The sequence below is a fragment of the Panthera tigris genome, chromosome D2, assembly GCF_018350195.1.
Source record: "Panthera tigris isolate Pti1 chromosome D2, P.tigris_Pti1_mat1.1, whole genome shotgun sequence".
Classification (NCBI taxonomy): domain Eukaryota; kingdom Metazoa; phylum Chordata; class Mammalia; order Carnivora; family Felidae; genus Panthera; species Panthera tigris.
In genome coordinates, this window is record NC_056670.1 from 47,094,966 (window position 1) to 47,106,739 (window position 11,774).

Consider the following 11,774-nt stretch of genomic DNA (forward strand, 5'->3'; position numbering starts at 1 on the left):
CTCCCTTGGTCTCTTGTCTCTTTCCCTTCTTTTGCTCTTTCTCCTCCTTCTCCCTGCCTCTCCTTGCTCCACCCCCAAATGTGGAGGTTCTACACAATAGACCTTGAGGGTTCTACAACAATAGACCACAGACTGGGCTGTACGTTGTGAGTTCTTTGAAGACCATACTTCCCTATTGTCTTATGACACCATTGACTCCTGCCAGTTGTAAATGACTGAGGTGAATGCTGGTTTAGTGCACAGCTTGCTGCAGGATGTGTTAGCCCAGAGAGCACAGAATGTGCAGTGAACATTTACTGACTCCAGAAAGATTGCAGGGAGCTGGTAACTTGAACACATACTTGACCCTCAAGAAGTTATGGTCTTAGTTGGAGCAGTAGGACATAACATGTTGGAGCTGCTAACTGTTCTGGAAGATCAGATGAGAAGAGCTCAGTGGTATAAGCAAGGAGAACCTACAAGGATAAGGTGTTAGCTCGGTGAAGAAGGAAAGGCCAGATTTTAAGGCCGAAATGGCCTTAAAAAAGAGAGAGAATGCCATGCACTAAGTTCAGAGTTGGGGGATGTGCCTGGTATTTTACAGACAATGATAGTGGAAGATATTGGTGGTCAGCAGGAGGAAGGAAAAGGAAGTGAGTGGTGGGTTCATAAACCAGGCTAAGGAGTCGAGGGGCAGCAGTTTCTATCTTTTTATCTCTGTGGCCTTCGCATGTTTTGGATACATAAACATTCTTCCTGGGTGTTGTCACATCATGGGCCAAAGCATAGATAAGACCTTCTGGACTTTCTAGCCTTCTGGCAGAAGTTGTATTCTTTTCCTCCCCCTTAGAAAAGCACTGGAATGTAAGTTCATAATCGGAGTAGCCTTGACTCAGCTCTAAGAGAAAATATAAATCACTTGAGAAAGTTGGTACTTCATCAATAGCTATTATGTATGTGAAGCTGTTAGGATAGGATATTAGAAACCAGCTACAGTTCTGCCTATTCCCAGGTTAAAAAAAAAAAAAAAGTTACTTTGTTTTTAATGATTAACTCAAAAGATTTGCTGACCATGTAAATGCAGTGGTTTGTGGTTACTTGGTTACACCAAGTCAGGGTTCAGTTTGAAGTGATGAGTATTTAGTGAACTATTTTTAAAAAGCCCCTATGTAATTATTTCACAAACCTGTTTTCACACACTTAGTGCAGAATTAGCTATTTAACTAGAACCAAGCATACTACAGTGGAAAAAAGATGCAGCCAGAACAAAAAAGCTGGATTAGAAGGATTTCCATACTTGAGGTAAAAGTATAAAAAACTCATAGAGTTTTCCCTTTGTCCCTTACAACAGCACTGTATGGTTTGATTCCTTCTGTAATTATGTATCAATTTCTAGAATATTTGTGAAGAGGGGAAATGACACTAAATTCTTTTTTCAATATTTCTCACAACTGATGACACAGTTGAGTGTGTGAGGGGACTGTCACTGACAGCTGCTGTTGTAGGAAACGGAGGCCTGTGGAGTGTTTTCAGCAGGTTGGTGATATGTACAGACTTTTGGTGGGGGCATTGTTCTCGGATGGTGTACAGGATAAGTTGGAAATGATACTGACCCTCTGTTGGTCTGAAACACATTTATAAATAGCCATAACTACTAGTTTTTTGTTTTTTTATTTTCACCAATTGAAAGATGACATCTCTGGCTGGAGTCCCTTTCTTCTCAGTTTTAACTTCTGAAATTGTCCCAAGGCCCATTAACCAAGGTTAGTGGGATCCAGTCATGGTGAACCTGAAAGTCTGGGCCCTTTGTTCCTCCAGTGGTAGGGGAGTCGGGTGCCACTGGAGGGCTTGTGACATCCCATTCACAGGGGATGTTTACATAGGTTACCTAACCGAACTGTCATACATAGTGTAGTAGTGCTTTTGTTGCTATAGATGGTGAACAGGGAGTTCTGGGACCTTCGGTAGTGTGATCCATGTCCAGAAAGTGACAAACTGGGGATTTAAAACTTACTCCAAAGTCTGTCAAGGCATTCAGCAGAGTCTGACTTGTTAACATTTGTAATTGATTTCTTTTTGTTTTATTAGGGCAGTATCAATAGTTTGGAGATCTGTACTGAACAGTATTTTTTTGTAGGAGAAGACCCGGGAACAGAAAGAAGTAGATCTGATTCCTAAGGTTCAGGAGGCTGTGAACTATGGTTTACAAGTATTGGACAGCGCATTTGAACAACTAGATATAAAAGCAGGAAACTCAGACTCAGAAGAAGATGATGCTAATGAACGGGTGGAACTGATCCTTGAACCAAAGGTAAGGACGTTCAGTTCATGTTACTTGTTATTACACTTGCTGTGTTTGGGGCACTTTACTTGGGTACAGAATTAGTAAGACATGGGCTTGACTTTTAGGAAGTAAGTATGGTACTTAGCAGTCTCACATTGACTCCGTTAGAAACACTTGCTTTACCGGATCGTTGATGGAGCACCCAGCAGGTACAAGGCAGCGTGCCAGGGCAGGGGAGTACAGAGGTGCAGGGCATGGCTCCTACTCTCCAAATGCCTATTATAGCATGACCAGTTGGTGGGAGAGAGGAGACATCTACATGAGTCACCGTCATAAGTGCTCTGGGAGAGAACTGCTTCTAGCTGGGGAAATGAGGGTACAGATGAGACCCGAATTGGGTTTGGAAGTATGAGGAGATTGTTGGGAACGTGAACTTCTGTAGCTTGTGCTGGGGAGACGGCACAAGTGCTGAAAGACATTTGGGTTGTTTGCGGGTTTTGGCTAGGATGAATAAAGCCGCTGTGAGCGTCCACGAATAGACTGTTAGCCGTGAATATAGTTACTGCTTTCCTGTTACTTTATCTCAGATCTGCAGAGGAGACTTTGGGGCAGCACAGCCAGGCAGAGGTAAACATAGAAGGTTGCTGTATTGATTTTGAGAGAGAGTCCTTGTGACACACAAGTGCTTTATGGGTTGGAACATGCCCCAGAGCCAAGATCTTCTGTCGTTCGTTTCGCCTCACATTTCTCTTCCAGTTTGAGCCTGCGGTGTTGTACCGTGTTGGGGCTGTTCCTCTTGCACTGGTATACTTGCTGGCTTGCCTTTTCCTGTAGGGATTTGGCAGTCAGCAGTGGACCCTGGGTGATGTATTGCCTGGGCCACGCTTGCTAGTTCCAGCTTGTACACCCCTTTCTCTTCTACTGGAGGACTTGGGAATGCCTCCTGAGTAAGTGGTTCGCCCAGTAGCACTCTCTTTTGTTTGCACTGAATTGGTTGCTGTTGCATCTTTAACTTTTTTTTTTTTTTTTTTTTTTAACGTTTATTTATTTTTTTGAGACAGAGAGAGACAGAGCATGAGCAGGGGAGGGTCAGAGAGAGGGAGACACAGAATCTGAAATAGGCTCCAGGCTCTGAGTGGTCAGCACAGAGCCCGACACGGGGCTCGAACTCATGGACCGCGAGATCATGACCTGAGCTGAAGTCGGCCGCTTAACCAACTGAGCCACCCAGGCGCCCCACATCTTTAACTTTTACATTAACCTTCCCAAATTCTCTCTTGTGTTAAACTTCAGAATTGTTTTCTCCTGCACCCCCAGGGTCTTTTCAGTAGGGAAGAGAGATGATGGCCAAATGTCCTACCTTACAAAGGATAAGTCAGCCTTTCCTGTGGAGAGGGGAGGTGGTCCTGGGGTAGAGTGCTTTCTTGCTTGCTTGCTTTCTTACTTTTTTTTTTTTTATGTTTATTTATTTTTGAGAGAGAGACAGAGGGAGAGAGACAGAGATCGAGTTAGGGGAGGGGCAGAGAGAGAGGGAGACACAGAATCTGAAGCAGGCTCCAGCCTCCGAGCTGTCAGCACAGAGCCAGATGCAGGCTTGAACTCACGAATTGTGAGATCATGACCTGAGCCCAAGTCGGAAGCCTAACTGACTGAGCCACCCAGGCACCCCTGGAGTGCTTTCTTGAACTTAAATTTTAATGTAAGCATCTTGGGTGGGACTTAAGTTGAGGACTGGAATGGAAGGCTGTCCAACAGGTACTCCGTTCTACCCTGTCTCTTTCATTTCATTCTGTTGTTTTATAATCTGGTCTTAATTTTACCAACTTCACTTTTCTAAGTTATGCAGTGGGTGCTGCTGGGGGATATTATTATTCTCTTCTTTGGGTGATTTTTTCTCCCAGACAGGTTCTCAGTCTTTTTGATGTGTGCCTTTAGTTCATTGTGTTGACCAGAGGTACTTGCATAGTTGCTATTCTATTTCTCCTCATCTAGCCCATGCTTTCTGTGCTCTGTTCCAGCCTTCTCTTTGCTCTGATGCGATGTAAAGGAGTCCCGCTGCTGGTCCACACCTGCTCCCACCCCCAAACCTGGACATACCCACCTGCCCCCCACAGTCCTGTAAAAGCAGTTGGGTTATTTCCTCAGTGTGCTTCTTTCCAAATTTAGGACTAATATTGATGATTCTCAAGAGTGGTTAGTTGATTGGTTGATTTTTGCTCACGAGCGCCGCTTTTTAGGGGAGGAAGGCAGAGCTGGGATGTATCAAAGCTGGCCAGAACTTTCAGTTTCTTTCCTTTGTCCTCCTTTTGAACATGTTACTATGAAATTGTAACCCTTATTTGGTTACTACTGGTAAACTTTTTGTGTGCCTCTGCCATTTTTAATGTAACTAGGCACTTGAGAAGGGAGATTCTGTGTGATTTAGCTTTACTTTGCTGTTTTTACCTAAGATTTGACTTTTTAAAAAATCAGTGCGGGGCGCCTGGGTGGCGCAGTCGGTTAAGCGTCCGACTTCAGCCAGGTCACGATCTCGCGGTCCGTGAGTTCGAGCCCCGCATCAGGCTCTGGGCTGATGGCTCGGAGCCTGGAGCCTGTTTCCGATTCTGTGTCTCCCTCTCTCTCTGCCCCTCCCCCGTTCATGCTCTGTCTCTCTCTGTCCCAAAAATAAATAAAAAACGTTGAAAAAATCAGTGAGTTTTTTGGTTTTGTTTTTTTGTTTTTGGTTTTGTTTTGTTTTCTGTACTTTGAATCCTGCTGTGTTTCTTATTCTCCGCTCTCATTATGTCACTTGTTTGGGGTAGTCACATGGAACAAGATGTCAAATGGAAAACTTAGTTTTCAGCCTGAAAATTTAATGGCTATTACCTTTCATTGTTTACAGGATCTGTACATTGATCGTCCTTTACCTTATTTAATTGGGTCAAAGCTATTCATGGAGCAGGAAGATGTAGGTCTCGGAGAGCTGTCTAGTGAAGGTATTCTTTTGCACCAAATATTTTTATTACCTTTAACATTTATATCTTACCTTTTTATTTTAAAATAATTTCAAACCTACCTGAACGTTGTCAGAATAGTACTAAGAACTCCTCTATACCCTTTACCCAGGTTTACCAGTTGTTAACATTCCATCACATTTGTTTGCTCTTTCTCTCTATATATACATAATATTTTTTTCTGAATCTACTTGAGAGAGATCGTGCGGACATCATGCCCTGGTACTCCAGAATATTTCTGTATAGAAAACACTTTCTGAAACTGAAAATAGTCTCATATATAGCCACAGTGTGTTATCAAAGTCAGGAAATTTTACTGGATGTAATACTATTAGCTAATCCTCAGTTGTATTTCAAATTTTGCCAGCTGTCCCAATTGTGTCCTTTATAGGCTAGGCTCTTTTTTCCTCTGGCCCAGGCTCCAGTTCAGGATCACTCACTGCATATAGTTGTCAAATCTCTGGTCTTCTTTTAGTCTGATATAATTTCTCAGCCTTTCTTTGCTTTTTACAGCTTTGACATTTTTGAAGAATACAGGCCAGTTTTTTCCTTTGGTCATTAACTTTTTTTATAATTCATAAGTATCTTGTGGGGAGATCTTTTAAGACTCTGTAGATGTTTTATCCCTCACTATAGTGAAGATACTTTTAATTACAGTTAGTCTGTGTAGGTTCTTTTCTCAAAATCTTGGTGATGCTGATGTATGGTGGTTTATGATTTTAAGAGGGAACTAAGGATGTTTTATTATTAATATGGGTGATAACCCTTTATCTTTCTTCTAACCAGAGGGGTCAGTAGGCAGCGACCGTGGCAGCATTGCAGACAGTGAAGAGAATGAAGAAGAGGTAAGGGCTTCGTGGTGTTTCCAGGTCGTGGTGGGCAAGAACCTTAGGGTGTGTTTAGCAAGCTAAATAAATGTTTGTGAATTAGCAATCTCTTTGCACAGATTTTTTTAACAGCGATAGTAAAACCATATTCTGTGTTCCCCCCACCCCCCTTTTGGGACTGAGTTTCCTTTTTGTCTTGTGTACAAAAGCAAGGAAAACTGCTTTAATCCCTTTTACTGTTCTCTCTCCTCCCTCCTCCCTCCTCCCTCCTCCCTCCTCCCTCCTCCCTCCTCCCTCCTCCCCACCAAAGCCTCTTCCTGCCAATATATTTTGAAGGGGGGCACCTTGGATATTTTGGTAGAATCTGCCTGGTTCTATCTTTGAGTAGTTGTAGGGGAAAAGACCATATTTTAAACTTTTTTTTTTTTTTTTACTATAAAACCTAGACCAGAAGAATGCTTAAAGCATCCACTTACATTTTCACTTTGCTGCTGGTCCTAGCATCTTCATAGCCACAGAGCATGATCTGACTCCTGCTCTAGGACCTTGGCATCTGTGGACCTTGACCACTGTTGTATCTGGGGTTGTTCCTTTAGACGGAATATTTGTTACTGATGTTTGAAGAGCAGTTCTTGAGTGTTAATTCCTAAAAGGAGACAATATTGTATGCATGCTCCTTTCTTCTCCTTTTCTCTTATTTCTACATTCCCCCTCCCCTGCCCTCCTGCCACTGGCCCTGCAAGCAAAACACTTCACAGTGGGACATAAGGGTTTCCTAAAAAATCTGGCTGTAAGTGACGGTCATTAGCTGAATTCCTGTGCCTTTAGCCATTGATGCAACTCTTCACCCAATTCCTGGTAGGAAACACTGATAGTCCCCTACTGGGCCTGATGAAGTAGTTCTGCTACGTGGAATATAGAGAGTGGAGAGTCCAAAGTGTAAAATCACACAAACCAACTTTTGATAATTTAATTAATTAAATGTGCCACTCTGACTTTAAATTCAGAGGTTAGCAATGGTAGCGCACATAGGTATGAGCAAATTGTTAGAGATGTTTAAATTAACTACAAAAGTTCCACGTTAGCTGGAACAACTCTTGGTGATACTGCCTACTGTCCACCTTATCTGCGCCCTGATACTTCAGGGGACCAGTAATCAGTACAAAGAGACCGAATATAGATGTGCCCTGGAGACTTAGGCCTGAGGTCATTTCTGTGCTTGTGACAAAATTCTGTATTAACAACACAGCTTTTTTTCCCCCTAAAGGAGTCAGATGAAGATTTTGCCACTCATAGTGACAATGACCAAAACCGGGTAAGGCTCATGAACTGAAGTGACTTTGCTTTTAAATTTTAACCGAAGCATAGCATATATACTAAATATATGCTAAAATTACTTTGGAGGAGAGCTGGGTTGGGGAACGGGTGAAAGAGGTGAAGGGGATTGCACTGAGTAATGTATAGAATTGTTGAATTACTTTATTGTACACCTGGAACTGATGTTAACACTGTATGTTAATTACATTGCAACTAAAAAAAAAATAAAAAAATAAAAAAAATTACTTTAGAATGACTTATGAGAAAGCAAGGATTAGTAAGCTAATTTTCTTTCAAGAATTTCATGTGTTTTTTTTTTTTTTAATTTTTTTAATGTTTATTTTTGAGAGAGAGAGACACAGAGAGAGCAACCGCGAGCAGGGGAGGGGGCAGAGAGAGAGGGAGACACAGAATCCAAAGCAGGCTCCAGGTTCTGAGCTGTCAGCACAGAGCCTGATGTGGGGCTTGAACTCATGAACTGTGAGATCATGACTTGACCTGAAGTTGGATGCTTAACCAATTGAGCCACCCAGGTGCCCCAAGAATTTCATGTTTTTAAGTTAACTACCGTCTTGGGTTTTGTTTTGTTTTTTCAATTTTGCTTTATACTTTATCTTCATTTTTCTTAGAAAACAAAAAAGTGAAAAACAAAAATTGGGAAACAGAGCCTCTAAAAAGGAAGGCCCAGTTACTCAAACTGAACTATTTCACCTGAATCCTCTTCCTGTATTTTAAAATTTGGGATAATATAGCAGTAAGGTTAAGGAACACTCAAAAGATGAATATCTAATTCTACAGTTGTACCATAGCTGTCTTAATTTTTGTATACCCTTCTAAGGACATATTTTTTTCACAATATGCATAGTTTATCTTCTGCAATTTTAATGTATCACAAGTGTTTTCTTACAATTTTAAACTACCTTTATAATTTGCTTTGTGAACTCTGTGTTTTTAAGCGTACTGTTACGACGACAGTCTCTTTTTAGTTACAGACTCTTTTGTAGTCTCTAAATTTATATGGGAAATAGTTTATTTCTAGGATTTTATTTTTGAGATAGTAGTGCATTCATGAATATATTTCCAAATGCAGAAATCCTTTGCTTATGTGAACTGTTTCCTTAGGAATGAGAATTATAGTAAAATGTAGAATTATAGTAAAGGCTCTTGATACTATTCTCATTACTTATCATGCATACTGATTTTCCCATAATCTTATCAGCACTGGGATTGTGATTTTTGCTAACATAATATACGTACAGTGGTATTTTGAGATAGTCCCAGTTTGCACTTCAGTTTCCTAATTGGGGCATATTTTTTCACAAACGTTTTCAACTACCAAATGAAGGATTTAGTCCCTTTTGGTTGGTAGTTGTATTTTCCATTCACAGAGGTGATTTAATAATCAGTCTTTAGAGAATATTTATTTCTATAAAACATACTAATATGGTTGATACATTCAGACATTTATTTGCTTATTTTGAAAAAAATTTTAAAGATTTGATTTTGAAGTAATCTCTACACACAATGGGGGCTCGAACTCCCAACTCTGAGATGAAGAGTTGCATGTAAGCAACTAAGCCAGCCAGATGCCTGTAAATTCAGACCTTTAAATAATACAATATAGTGATTAAAAGTGTTGGCCTAACCATGTATTTGTATTGTTAAAGATAGACTGGTTTTGTGTGCCACAGCTAACCTCAGGGTTCTGAAGATTAAAGTAGTCAATAAAGTACTTTCAGCATAGTGCCTGGCACAGTTTATTGATTTAAACATTAACAATTTTTTAAAAATGTTTTTTTAGTTGTACAAATTATGCATACCAGTGGCTGCTTTTATAAAAATTATAACTTAACAGGTAAAGCTTACTTTGAGCCCTCTAGTGCTCATTTTCTCACACTCTTCAGAGGTAATTGATGTGATGGAAGAAAAGTGCTTTTCTTTGCTTTTAAATGTATCTGTGTCAGTAGAGAGGAGGTCCGTGTTGGGGTTGGGTGGGCAGGGTATCTTGCTGGGATTCTCATCTAGCACTTTTTACAGTTGATGCTGTGGACACCTCTCCAGTTGTTACAGCTTATTGCTTTTAATGATTAGTGTTCTTATCAAGATAAGACTATGTTTATTTAGGTTATTATTTCTCTAGTGGTGGACATTTTACATATTCAGTGTTCATCATTCTGTGTACAGTATTTACGCTGAAAATAAATCTTGTATGTTACTTGTTTTAGTACATTTATTACTTTGACTTTTGCTTCATTACCATCATCATCCTTATTTGACAAGCTGTCACCATTTTGCCTTAAGGTTGAGTGACAGTATCTCTTTTTCAGCTTGATGACCTTATTTATCTGCTAGTTCTAATCTCATGGTTTGTCCTCCTAGCACACTGCACAGATGAGTGATGAAGAAGAGGACGATGATGGTTGTGACATTTTCGCTGACTCTGAGAAGGAGGAGGAAGATATTGAGGACATTGAAGAAAATACCAGACCTGTAAGAAAGACCATAGTCACTCTCTTGGCAGGGTTTTAGAAATGGCACTGAGGACTCATTACTTTTATTGTCATTTTTATTGATAACTATCTCTTTTTGCATATTTGTAATTCCATTTACACTTTTGAAAATAATGGTTGAGTATTACTAGTTGCTGTACGAGTATCACTCTCTCTTCCAATTGTTATGATTTTATAAGTTAGATCATTCAAAAATCTATTTGATTCCAAGGTTTTAAGACCCTAATACTCCTTACCTTCCCCCCCACTTATTCCTCATAGTAGTTTTCTGTCTCTCTCTCTTCTTGTAATAAAGTGAAGTATTGAAAAAAAAAAGGCGGGGGAGGGCGCCTGGGTGGCTCAGTCAGTTAAGCATCTGACTACAGCTCAGGTCATGATCTCACAGTCCATGAGTTCGAGCCCCGTGTCGGGCTCAGAGCCTGGAGCCTGCTTCGGATTCTGTGTCCCTCTCTTTCTGACTCTCCCCCTTTCATGCTCTGTCTTTCTCTGTCTCAAAAATAAATAAACACTAAAAAAAATTAAAAAAAAAAAAAGAACAAGGAGCATGTCTATGGAAAGAGTCCTGTTCCTCAAGTGATCTGTATAGGGTGCTCTATGTTTAAATTCATTTAGTTAAATTTTTAATCCGTTTAGTCCCTTTGCTTTTGTTTACATAATTTTGTTAGTTATTACAAGTAAACTGTACTAGTTTGTGTGTTACCAAAAACAGGTGATACTTTGGTCTTTTCTGTGTGTAGAAAAAAAGTCGACCTACGTCATTTGCTGATGAGCTGGCAGCTCGAATCAAAGGGGAAGCTGCAAGCCAGGTGGAAGAACAAAGTACGTTTTTGAGATGGGTTAACTCGGTGGGCGAGTGCAGGACCCTCTGCGGGGCTTCACTGAGAGCAGATTTCTCTGTTTAATTTTACTAAGGCATGAAAGGCTTACCCTTTTTTTGGTTTACAGACTCTTGGAAAATTAAACATTGTGGACCCCTCCCCGCCCCCTGCAAGAAAAATGCATATGTACGCATCTGTATAATATTTTATTTGCAGTTTCAGGGGACTAATAGATAACCCGGGAGAATCACAGGCCCCAGATTAAGAATCTTTTGCTCAATATTTACTCCTATATTTTGACTAAATACAAATGTACCATATAAAGTAGTGATTTAACAGGATGGAAAGACATCAGAATAATTCGTTCAGCTTGAGTCCCTGCCGTGTAAGGTGCTGACTGAAGTATATGGACTCTGGGGGAGCTGAGACACAGAGTTGAATGTCTTGCTCTTAACTTAGGGGCCGTGAGCATGACAGAAGTGTAAAACATCAGTATATAAATACTAAGGGTAGGCTGAGTGTGGTTAGAACTGAAATATTCTTCAAGTTTTGTCCATAGGAGAAGGAAAACCTCGGAAGACACTGAAGGAGAAGAAGGACAGGAGAACTCCCTCAGATGGTAGGCCTTTCCCCTCAATTGTGTTATTTTAGGAGGCTCTTGATTCAGGAATTCGCTTTCATAATTTGTAGAATACCATTTTGAATATTCACAAATGGAGTCTCTCTCTATTTTCAGTCCCAAAGCATTTAAAAGTGTGCTTTGGGATGCTCGGAGGAGAGTTGAATGTGGAGTAAAATGCTGTAAGGATTTGAATTATTTTATAGCGATCATTAGCTAGAATTCTCCAGAAGTATAGAAACTAGGGATCTCTAGCGTTTGTTTTCGATAAAGAATATATTGGACCCTTTTATATTTAACAGTGACATGCATTACATTCCTGCTTGATTGTCAGTCTACAGATCTTTGTTCAGTCTGCCCTTGCTTCCCCCATATTCTCAGTGAGATAGGTCTGAAGGTGATTGAACCATGTACTTGCTTCCAGAGA

The 11,774-nt window shown here is 40.4% G+C and overlaps 1 protein-coding gene across 5 annotated transcripts in view; it reads left to right on the forward strand.

Annotated features, from left to right (window-relative positions):
- The window catches only part of LOC102958353 (WASH complex subunit 2-like), a 61,620-nt gene that overhangs the window by 10,152 nt on the left and 39,694 nt on the right, over window positions 1-11,774 (forward strand). For 3 of the 5 annotated variants that reach the window (XM_042961312.1, XM_042961314.1, XM_042961315.1), the window contains exons 5-11: window positions 2,117-2,290; window positions 5,145-5,238; window positions 6,043-6,101; window positions 7,351-7,398; window positions 9,780-9,890; window positions 10,648-10,729; window positions 11,276-11,347. In XM_042961312.1, coding sequence (XP_042817246.1) covers window positions 2,117-2,290; window positions 5,145-5,238; window positions 6,043-6,101; window positions 7,351-7,398; window positions 9,780-9,890; window positions 10,648-10,729; window positions 11,276-11,347 — 640 coding nt within the window. Of the gene's footprint in view, window positions 1-1,455; window positions 1,516-2,116; window positions 2,291-5,144; window positions 5,239-6,042; window positions 6,102-7,350; window positions 7,399-9,779; window positions 9,891-10,647; window positions 10,730-11,275; window positions 11,348-11,774 lie in introns of those variants that run through there. The other 2 variants (XM_042961316.1, XM_042961313.1) reach the window with 2 other exon arrangements.